The 12,307-nt window shown below is 40.2% G+C and overlaps 1 protein-coding gene across 1 annotated transcript in view; it reads right to left on the reverse strand.

Annotated features, from left to right (window-relative positions):
- The window catches only part of LOC138979062 (zinc finger protein 835-like), a 60,930-nt gene that overhangs the window by 30,526 nt on the left and 18,097 nt on the right, over nucleotides 1-12,307 (reverse strand). Inside the window, exon 2 of the mRNA XM_070351873.1 lies at nucleotides 704-948. Within this exon, the coding sequence (XP_070207974.1) occupies nucleotides 704-948 (245 nt within the window). The remainder of the gene's footprint in view (nucleotides 1-703; nucleotides 949-12,307) is intronic.

Here is a 12,307-nt window from a genome sequence, read left to right on the forward strand (position 1 = left end):
TGGGCAGGCTGTGGGATGCCAACGAATAGTGTTATATACTACTAAAACTATTAATGTACACTATCAACACCCCATGATCACATATCAATTTACACTGCATTCACACTCACCTGATCACACATTTTACACTGATAGGTCTAGTTGACCCAGGATTGCAACTGGACAGGATTGCGGGATGTCAACGATTCGTTTTATGTCACAAAAACTATTAATGTACACTATCAACACCACATAATCACACATTTTACACTGTTTCCACTCACCTGATCACACATTTTACACTGATAGGTCTAATTGACCCAGGATTGCAACTGGACAGGCTCCGGGATGCCAACGAATAGTTTTATAATACTACAACTCTTAATTTACACGATTAACACCACATGATCACATCAATTTACACTGTTTCACATTCACCTGATCACACATTTCACACTGGTAGGTCTAGTTGACTTAGGATTGCAACTGGACAGGCTGCGGGATGCCAACGAATAGTTTTATAATACTACAACTATTAATTTACACGATCAACACCACATGATCACATATTAATGTACACAGTTTCCACTCACCTTATAACACATTTTACACTGATAGGTCTTGCTGACTCAGGATTGCAACTGGACAGGCTGCGGGATGCCACCGAATAGTTGTATGCCATGAAAACTATTAATGTTCACTAATTTACACTTTTTACACTCACCTGATCACACATTTTACACTGGTAGGTCTTGTTGACCCGGGACTGCGGCTTGACGGGCTGCGGGATGACAAGAGGGGTGTTGGGGTTGGCGCCGGGGGCGGTGGGGGGGACGCCCGTGGTGGGGGTGGGGGGCCCACTGAGACTACCGGCACTGGAGGTGCGGCAATAGCTCGCCACGCTTCCGACACCCCCTCTGTGGACCTCCCCCACCCCTCCCACGCCCCCTCCCTCCCCTCCCAACGCTCCTGCAACATAGAAAGAAAGAACAATATTAAGTAAGAGCTCAAGAAAAACACCAAGTACTAGCATGGCAACCAGTTGCCTTTTTAAGAATTTTTTTTCACCCAAACTCCCATTTTCTACACAAGAAACAGCCAGACTGTTGCTGTTGGCAACGTGTCAAAAAGCAGGGATGGTTTAATTTATATCATGTCAAAGTCGGGTCGGGCCAGGTTTGATATGGTGAATCGACTCTTTTACACATGACGGACTGTGGTTCTAAGTAATTACAAATGTGACCCTCCACCACGGAATGAGTCGCATGTCACCTTTTCATGATTTTCATATTTTTACATTTTCTTAAAGAGTTTTTTATTCTCGATCTATCCAGTGGTGAAAACCGTTTTAGAAAAGAGTGAACACTTTTCGAGTTATAAGCCTGTGACTATGGTGACCCTCACACTGTTACTAGACACCCCCGGACTTATATTATGCCTAGCGCAGAACCGCATGAGGTGACATGCGACTCATTTCGTGGTGGAGGGTCACAAATTACAAATAAGAAAACTACTGTTATTTTCTGTAGAATGGGCATCATCGAACACCTGTTCAAAGCAGGTAAGATTCGCAAGTTCCAAATCAAACAAGAGTTAGAAAAAGCAAGACAGATGATTTTCGACACAAAATATTAAGTGTAGACAGTCCAAACTCAGTGATCACAAAAGAAAAAAAACAAGAAAGATTATTTTGTGAAGGGAATGTTCATGATAGGCTCGATTTCGAATAAGAAAACTACTTTTTTTCTACAATGGACATCATGAAATATCTGAAATCAAGAGTCACCAATCCAGAGAGATTAATTGGTGAAATATTCATTGCAGAATTACGAAGAGGGAAAATTACGAAACCACTTTGTTACCTTGAGATCATTATTTCTTAAAACAAAACACAAAATAAACAAAAAAATAATAAATAAACTTAAAAAAGAATCACAATTTAATTTAAAGCTGCATACAGAAAGATATAATAGTCAATTCATACATGAATACACATTTAAATCGTGCGCAAAATAACCAACTTTACCTTGTAACAACCAGTTTATAAAGATAATAGGAAACTTGCGAAAAAAACCTCTATAATTTAAATATTTTAAATATTTAGTCGAAGATGTAGCAAATGTATTCAAATACCAATACAAATACTCTGTACGTTGCAAACAAACATAATACTGTAGCATGTTGTACCTGATGGCTGACTTTTTCTAAAAATAATGATAAGAAATCTTTCTTTAGAACTTTGTGTCAGCGAACAAATGAATGTGCTTCCACGTGACACGCGCATGTTGGGCTCCATATGAAGCTAATCAAAAATGTTAAGCGTTTTAGGCAAGACATTCAATTCAATTACAAATTTGGAAAATTCAATAAGGGACAATTGTGAGTGTGCAGGCAAGATAGAGAACGCGAGAGAGAGAGAGAGCGAGAGAGAGAGAGAGAGAGAGAGCGAGAGAGAGAGAGAGAGAGAGAGAGAGAGAGACAGAGAGAGAGAGAAAGAGAGAGAGAGAGAGAGAGAGGGAGAGAGAGAGAGAGAGAGAGAGAGGGAGAGAGAGAGAGAGAGAGAGGGAGAGAGAGAGGGAGAGAGAGAGGAGAGAGAGGGAGAGAGAGGGAGAGAGAGAGACAGAAAGAGAGACAAAGAGAGAGAGAGAAAGCAAGAGGGAGAGAGAGAGAGAGAGAGGGAGAGAGAGAGAGAGAGAGAGGGAGAGAGAGAGAGAGAGAGGGAGAGAGAGAGAGAACGCGAGAGACAGAGAGAGAGAGAGAGAGAGAGACAGAGAGAGAGAGAGAAAGAGAGAGAGAGAGAGAGAGAGAGAGAGAGGGAGAGAGAGAGGGAGAGAGAGAGAGAGAGAGAGAGAGAGAGAGGGAGAGAGAGAGAGAGAGAGAGAGAGAGGGAGAGAGAGAGAGAGAGAGGGAGAGAGAGAGAGAGAGAGAGAGAGGGAGAGAGAGAGAGAGAGAGAGAGAGAGAGAGAACGCGAGAGACAGAGAGAGAGAGAGAGAGAGAGGGAGAGAGAGAGAGAGAGAGAGGGAGAGAGAGAGAGAGAGACAGAGAGAGAAAGAGAGAAAGAGAGAGAGAGGGAAAGAGAGCAATAATGAGAGAGAGAGAGAAAGAGAGAGAGAGAGAGAGAGAGAGAGAGAGAGAGAGAGAGAGAGAGAGAGAGAGAGAGAGAGAGAGAGAGAGAGAGAGAGAGAGATGAGCCGCTCCACTGGGATTAAATTTCAAAGACAGCTATGCGTCTGCTCAAAAATGGCAAGACAAACGACAAACAACCAATCTTTTGTTTCTGAAGCAAATTTAGCTAGGTAACAACCAAGGGCAGGCCACCTTGCCCCTTTGCTCGTGCAACCTGCGTTCTCTTTGTTCAGTGGTCGTTTTCATTTTTTAATTCAATCTTAGAAAAGACAGGTCAAGTTTTGATTTTTAAATCACGTTTTAAAAGAAATAGTGGTAGTCTTCTGAGAAAGGAAATTTGACAGTTCGTTCTTTTTGAGTATCATGATTTTCATCTCTGACACCAACTACTCAAAAAACAAGAAAGGTTTGTTCATGTAATGCTAATTTTGTTTAGAAATAAACCGAAACAGTCATATATGGATTTCTGGCATTCCCCAGATTTCTGAAACATAATTTGTATACGAAACAATACTTGTTTCTATGACAGTCTTTGACTGCAGGAAACTTTATGTTTCCAATACGCACGTGCTATATACTGGGGGAAAATACTCTTCATCACGATTTGGGGTTGAACATTAACCCTCAGCAAATATGGCTAGAACACCTCCCTCCTTCAAGCTATTCAGACAGAAAATGAAGGCCGTTGAGTCCGTGAGAGTTTGTTTGTTTGTTTGTTTGCTTAACGCCCAGCCGACCACGAAGGGCCATATCAGGGCGGTGCTGCTTTGACATATAACGTGCGCCACACACAAGACAGAAGTCGCAGCACAGGCTTCATGTCTCACCCAGTCACATTATTCTGACACCGGACCAACCAGTCCTAGCACTAACCCCATAATGCCAGACGCCAGGCGGAGCAGCCACTAGATTGCCAATTTTAAAGTCTTAGGTATGACCAGGCCGGGGTTCGAACCCACGACCTCCCGATCACGGGGCGGACGCCTTACCACTAGGCCAACCGTGCCGGTGTCCGTGAGAGTGATGACGTCATGACTACCAAAGTCTAGTTCAAGCTACAAAGCCTGCTTTCTCTGTATATAACAGTTTTCTTCACATGACGCAGAGAGACAGATCCTTTTTATCCGATCAGTAACATAGCACACAAAAATAGAACAAAAAAACAAAAAAACAAAAAAAGACCATACATGATTTTTTTTTTTTTGGGGGGGGGGGGGGGGGGGAGGACAAACACGGATTTTAAAGCCATAAAGGAAAAGTTATGACTCTTGACAGCCAGGGAACATGTGGACGGCGACACTTTTTATCTCCGATCATTTTTGTTCCCGTAGGTATAACGAAAGTGATTCCGACTTCTTGTGAAAATGTAATCCGGCACATTACAGCATTAAATCTGAGTCAAAGAGAGCCAGACGCGTTAAAAGCCGTTAACTGATAGCTCACAAATCACTGAAAAAGACGCAAACAGCCGTACAAAGAAAAAGTTTTGAGGGTTTATGGCAAGACGTAAGTTTTTTTCGTCGGGGAACTTTTACATCCGTTTCTTGTTAATCTCCTCTTTTTGCTGTAATTAAATGGCCATTAAAATTCGGAACGCGCGAGAGTCTCTCTTGCAAAACTTTTTTTCGCTCTCACATAACTAAAGATACGGATGTTTTTGTTTTTGTTTTAGAATACTTTGCTCTTGGATTTAATGTTTTTTATTATTATCATTGCTCGAGGGCTTTGTTTTTTTCTTTATTTTGTTTTCATTGTTGTGGGACTGTCTCTGTGTGAACCTATTTGTCATAGTTTTAGTGTCTTTTTATTTCAAATGCTCATAATCTTTCTCGCTACACACTAAGGAGTCCATGGTGTTGAGAAAAAAATATAATGATAACAGCTCTTCGTAGTCACTTTCTAGGAGATGGAAAAAGTAGAGAAAAGAGATGAAAAGGCTGAGAAAAGAAGGAAAGTAGGATGAATAATGTGTGGTCATCGTCTGCGTGTATGCAAAAGCAAACGAACAAGAAAACGACAGAACGCTCGTACACTCTGACAAACCAAAGCTAACTCAAAACTCTTTCTTTATTTCTTTCTTTATTTGGTGTTTAACGTTGTTTTCAACCGTTCAAGGTTATATCGCGACGGGGAAAGGGGGGAGATGGGATAGAGCCACTTGTTAATTGTTTCTTGTTCACAAAAGCACTAATCAAAAAATTGCTCCAGGGGCTTGCAACGTACGTAGTACAATATATGACCTTACTGGGAGAATGCAAGTTTCCAGTACAAAGGACTTAACATTTCTTACATACTGCTTGACTAAAATCTTTACAAACATTGACTATATTCTATACAAGAAACACTTAACAAGGGTAAAAGGAGAAACAGAATCCGTTAGTCGCCTCTTACGACATGCTGGGGAGCATCGGGTAAATTCTTCCCCCTAACCCGCGGGGAGTACTCAGAACTCAAACATCTTTAGCCAAGCTTGCTTGCTATATCTTTAAGCACGGCGTCGTCGATGGAAAGGAAGTGAAAGAATGTACATTGTCAATTTGTATCTTTCAAAAATACCGATTGTTAAAAAACAAAATGAAGACAAGAAAATCAGATGTGTCTTTTTCTTCATTCGAACAAATATCAAAGAATGAATGAATTAATTCATGTATTTATTGATTTATTTCATCATTTACCTGGTTGGGTATTGATTCATAATTGTATTCATTTCCAATACAACCAAATTGATACTATTGTAAAACAAGTCGCGTAAGGCGAAATTACTACATTTAGTCAAGCTGTCGAACTCACGGGATGAAACTGAACGCACTGTATTTTTTCACCAAGACAGTACAGCTTCGTCAATCCCCGCGTGAAGGAAATCGCTCACCTCCCACGTGCAAAACGTAGTGATATTGACACGCCAGATTAGCGCGGTAGCGTATTGTGCTAAGCAGGAAAGCGCGCTTTTCTGTATTCTTTTTAGCTTTCTGAGCTTGTTTTGAATACAACCTATCATATTTATATGTTTTTGGAATCAGGAAATGATAAAGAATAAGATGAAATCATTTTTGGATCGATTTCTTAAATTTTAATCGGAAGACTAATTAATCTATTTTCGTTAATTGTGATCACATTTTAAGAGTAAACATGACATATGTATATATTTTTAGATTCAGAATGTGATGAAGAATACGATGCAATCAATTGTAAATCTGTTTGCGAAAAATCGATTTTAATGACAACTTTAATGAGCAAACTCATTAGTTAAATTTTAAGCCTCCAAGCTGAAATGCAAAACCAAAGTCCGGGCTTCGTCGAAGATTACTTGTCCAAAATTTCAACCATTTTGGTTGAAAAATGAGAGCGTGACAGTTCCGTCTCAACTTTCACGAAAAGCCGGATATGACGTCATCAAAGACATTTAACAAAAAAATGAAAAAAACGTCTGGAGATACCATACTCAGGATCTCTCATGTCAAGTTTCAGGAAGATCTGTCCAGTAGTTTTCTTTGAATCGCTCTACACACACACACACACACACACACACACACACACACACACACACACACACACACACACACATACATACATACACCACGACCCTCGTCTCGATTCCCCCCTCTACGTTAAAACATTTAGTCAAAACTTGACTAAATGTAAAAACAAACACATCTGACACAGCCATGAAAACAAGTAAGAAAGGAACGTTCCCTTCAACAATGGATAATTTTGAGACTGACAAACTTAAAAACATGACAGATCACAAAATAAACTATATATATATCATGTCTCTCTGCAACAAATGTATGCGAGAATGAGTAAGGGGGAAGTAACTGATACGCTAAGCAGACGACTCAACGTTCAATTTCAAAGCAACTTCTGTCGCTTTCACTTAATGACCGGTTCCGTTTGATATCTTAGTTATCAACTTGTCTTTCTGCTTGACAACCCTTCATCTCAAACAACTGTTATCTGCTGCAGATCAAAATAAGCCATCTCAAGAAATTTGACGACAGAACATTATTGACAGCTCTCCGTGCAGCAATACTCGGAAGGCTCAAGGGAAGCAACTGTGCAAGCGGTATAGAGTTACCTCCCTTCGACATATGTCACTCTAATGAAGGGCTGCAGAAACCGACGTACAAATGGAGACTTCCCGGTACTGACAATTAGCTTGATCTTCATCAACTTAAAAGGCGAGTTTGACAAATGTCGATAAGACGGATTGTTTGTGTGTGTGTGTGTGTGTGTGTCAGTGTGTGTGTGTGTCAGTGTGTGTGTGTGTGTGTGTGTGTGTGTGTGTGTGTGTGTGTGTGTGTGTGTGGTTTCTTTTAAGGCAGAAAATGAAAGCAAGGACGTTTGTCTTTGTAAGCAAACACGAGGGGGGGACAAAAAGAGATAGGATATGAGTCGGAAATTAGAGAAAACGTTCAGAATGCAGTCTGTCAGTTAAAAGTCAACTGGAAACCTCTTTCGTCCTATTTTTTAGTGTTTGTTTGTTTCCTGGGTATTTGTATTTTAAAAACAGAGTCCTTCCCGTGTAAACGATTCTGTTCACAATCTCAGATCTGTACAGGCTTTTTTACAAGGCATAAAGCGATCCTTCCACTTGGACATATACCAAGTGTGAACAGCCTGACTGCTTAATGAGCAGAGTGGTCATTTCTTGAAGAATTAATTTCTCTCTAACAATTTTATTTTTTTTAAACAACACGTTTACGTGTGGTGAGGGTGGCGTGTTTCTTAAGCCGGGTAGTGTAGACTGAAGAGTGGCTGTAGGCGAATCAGGCAAAGTAGGGCGACAGAGACTAAGGTTGCATCTTTTAGCAGCCTTTTCCTCTCCCCGCCCCGCTCTCGCTTTTTGCCGTCAACAATCCGATACGGCTTTCAATTGCTACTGTGGAATCTTCCGCCAGTCAGAGTACAATAATTAAGGGTGACTCGAGTATCAGGGAAAACGAGAAAATCCTCCCGGATTCAGACTTGCAAAAGCCCCACGGGTTAAAAGGCCGGCTTAGCAAAGAGCTTCGCCAACAGCACTGTTGCGTGGCAAGACATCAGAGTCGAACACCCCACCCCCTCCCCCAGCCTCATCCCATGTTAAAGCCTGAGCAGATCTGAGATGGTGAGCTGAATAGTTTACACGAAAAGGAGTGTGCCCGCTCAGTCTTTAACAAAACAAATTTAAGACATTGTTTTTTTTCAGATCTGTGCATAACCTTAGTAAATTTACCTCCATTTTAAGGTTATCTTCATTTTTAAGACCTGATTATCTCAGTGTTTTGGAGGTCTTAAAAAGGGGGGAGGGGAGGGGGGAGGAGAGGGTAGAAGAGTGGAGGGGGAGGGGGTTCTGCTGTTTGAAATGCTTGCTCCCAGGCTTAGAAAGACAAGGAGAAAAAGCGAGTAAAGAGGTCAGGGCGTTTCTGTAGGGTAACTTCAGGCGCGGACAGTACACGGTTTTGAGACGAGCATTTGGCTTTGCCTTAGCCGCCAGGGTCGGTGTAACTTACACCTCTGACTTGAAGGTGAGGACAGTTGTCCAGAACAGCGCGGTGCAGTTTCCTTGAATGCGGGTGCAGTGTTCTGCATAGAACTGAGGCGCGTCCGCCGCGACGGTGCCTGAGCTAAACATTGGCGGGTACTGCTCACAGCCCGGCACACGGCACTGTAAACATTCCCCCTCCCTTCACCTCTCTCGCCACCATTGGTATAATCATTCCATTCTGTTCTTAAAAGTCTCCGGATAGCGTTTGGAAAAAACACTTTCGGGATGTTTTAGATCTAGTGAGGTGTGTTGCTGTGTGCACTAATGGTATTCCTGTAAGCGTTAATAGTATAACTGGTGGAGCGAGAGATAACATTTGTCTGTCCACGAATGACAGACTCAAAAGATGTTCCTTAAATTTCGACTTTGGAATAAAATAAAAACAAATTAAAAAAGTGAAAGTTAAGAAATGTGAAAAACTGTGGAATTTATTTAATGCAATTTGCGCGAGTACTTAATGTATCAAGTCAATTAACTTCCACGGCAAACCAAAAAATTAATAGTAAGTATTTTAAACAAAGTACCAGTCACTGTTTTGTGGTGTACTCACGGACAACCACAGTCAAACCTGATCTTCTTTAAATTAATCAATCCACCCATTCACCAATCAATCAATCAATCAATCAATCAATCCATCAATCAATTTCGCTACTTAAAGACAAAAGTGTGTGACGAAAGTAAACAACAATCTCAATGTATTTTCTTCTCCTTTTTTTCCTCGTTCTATTTATATTAACTTTAAAACATATATGACAGTAGGATTTTCTAGTTCAAAAAGGACTATTACCATCCACCTTTGGGAAAGCAGCAGAAAGGTACACATGGGCATAAGGGTAGGTGGAAAATCCCCCACATATATGTAGAGAAAGAGAAAGAAAGAGAGAGAGAGAGAGAGAGAGAGAGAGAGAGAGAGAGAGAGAGAGAGAGAGAGAGAGAGAGAGAGAGAGAGAGAGAGAGGAGAAAGAGAGCAATAATGAGAGAGAGAGAAAGAAAGAGAGAGAGAGCAAGAATGAGAGAGAGAGGGGGAGAGAGAGCAATAATGAGAGAAAGAGTGAGAAAGAGAGAGAGGGGAAGAGAGACAGGGGGAGAGAGAGGGAGAGCGAGAGAGAGAGTGAGAGAGAGAGAGGGGGTGAGAGAGAGAGTGAGAGAGAGAGAGGAGGGAGAGAGATGGAGAGTGTGTGTGAGAGAGAGAGAGAGAGAGAGAGAGAGAGAGAGAGAGGGGAGAGAGAGAGAGGTAGGCAGAGAGGGAGAGAGAGAGGTAGGCAGAGAGGGGGAGAGAGAGAGAGAGAGAGAGAGAGAGAGAGAGAGAGAGAGAGAGAGAGGGGAGGGGGGGCATTTAGGAGTAAACACCCACTTTGCCAGAGAGCTAATCAACCCCAGACAGCAAGCGAGGAAAATGAAACGGGACACCGCATCTCCGAAAAAACCCAAAAAACCCCCACCGAACAACAGAAAAATAAAAAATAAAAGGACAACAGAAATCGAGAGGCCTCGCACAATCATGAGGATACGAGTGTGATGAATGAGGAATATATGAAAGATATCTGAGAAAGGAGTCCGGAACACCGATCGTGCACACAAATTAGAAGGTAAGAAAAGAATCACGGCAGTCTGACTGTGTGTATCTGATCTTTTGTAGTTGACAGAACGCTTCAATGCCAAACAAAATAAATACTGCGGAATATGCTTCTTGCAAACAGAGTTACAGCTTGGCTGCATCTGTATTGTCCCGCTTTCTAAAAACTTATGTTTGTAGATTTTCACTTTTGTGTATGAAACTGATATGCTGAATCAAGAAGGAATATAGTCTGGAGAACAAACTAATTGCACCCATGCGGTTTAAACATCACATAGAACTAACTGTCATCTTTCGAATCTACTTTGTTTATGTAAAAACAAATACCAAAGAAAAAGTTTCCACACGATTTTAAACTGCTACAGACACAATTTCATTTCATTGGTCAATGGAAGAAAGAATTGTTTGGACGGATCCATTTAAAGAAAGTATCTACCGCGTTCAAATAAATATTAAAAACTAAAGCTATTGAAACATTTGCCAGCAAACCTAGAGTTATAACAAAGAACAGAACATAAAAGAGCAGTTCTGTGAAAGGCCGAGACTTAATAAACTACAAATAGAACATAACCACAGAAATGCAAGAGGAGTTCTGTTCTATCTTGACATTTATACAATGATTTTAATATCGTTACAAGAGAGAAATAAAAGGGAGTCTTGAAAAAGGAAATGCAAATAATTTTTAAATAATGAATCTTCGAGTTCTATCAAACAAAGACACAAACGATGTAATAACATTAACAAAAAAACCACTTTAAAGTGTAAAATAGGTTTACAAAAAGTGAGCTACTTAACAATACAAATCGATCGGAATAAAACAACGATAATAGAAAAATAAACAAACAATAAAATCGTATTTGATCGAACTATTAAAACTGCAGGACAAATATGTATAATTCTGTACCTTCAGAGACAGCATACAACTTCTTAAAATAAATGTACAAAGGAACTGAATATATATACGAAATCAAATGAAACAATACAAAGAAGAAGAACACATCTAAATCAAGCGTTTCGTTCCGTTTTGACCAAACGATTAATAAAACAAAAGAAAACAAAAAATACAAATAAAAGTCAATAAAATACTAAAAGAAACCCTCGAGAAAGAAGTACAACAATCAACCAATAGTGACAACAATCTATCAACTGAATAAGAGAAGAAAGAAAGGAGAGGCAACTCCGACTGGTGCATAGTGACGAGTGAGACAAGAAGTGTGGGACAGAAAACAGTTTTCACTAAACAGACGGAAGTGCTGCACCAAACGCCATTGAAGGACATGATCAATTAATTAACGCTCACCCCAAAAATCCCGTGACATCATGCATGCTGCTGTTAGAGAGATAAAACATAGTATAGGTTAGATTTCTACCGATAAATTCCTGTCAAATTTCATCAAAAGTGTAGCTGTATTATCACATATATTTTTGTCTTCTTCCCAGAATCCGACGATATCTCATTAGCGTGTAGCTGAGATCAACAAAGAACAGTCATATTTATACCGAAAAGTTCCGGTAAAAGTGTTTAGTTGAAAACAATAATTTTGTAGAAATCTACGTGCTAAAAAAAATCAGGGATGCTGTTGTCTTCCACAACAAAGCAGTATACCATCAATTTATTGTCTGGACTGTTCCTGTTAGAGTTTACGAGAGACATTAGTTTTTCATGAAAATTGCAGCTCTGTTAATTGTTATTCAAAGACCAGGCAAGCTGGCCGCTGTTAAAGAGTGAAAGCATAGCACACATTAAATCTGTATACATCGTTCTGATCACACTTAATTAAATCGTTATTAAGAATAAAACTCTCCTTCACGTGTATGCTGCTCTTAGAATTGTAAATAAATCCTAGAAATATCCTCGTTGCAAGATGATGCTCGCCCTAACTCACTCGACTTAAGACTAAAATGTTAATTCCGGTCTTATTCCATGCAGAGTAAAATACTAAAACAAGAAGACATGTTTGGAAAACACCTAACTGATAAATGATATCAGAGATTAAAAACAATATGTGTCAAGCTGGTAATTAAGCGGCAAGGCGAGAGACTTAAACTGAGTTGAGTTGATCGAGGACTCTTAAAAATTGCATACTCTAAAGTTTTT

This window comes from Littorina saxatilis, linkage group LG10 (genome assembly GCF_037325665.1).
Source record: "Littorina saxatilis isolate snail1 linkage group LG10, US_GU_Lsax_2.0, whole genome shotgun sequence".
Lineage (NCBI taxonomy): Eukaryota > Metazoa > Mollusca > Gastropoda > Littorinimorpha > Littorinidae > Littorina > Littorina saxatilis.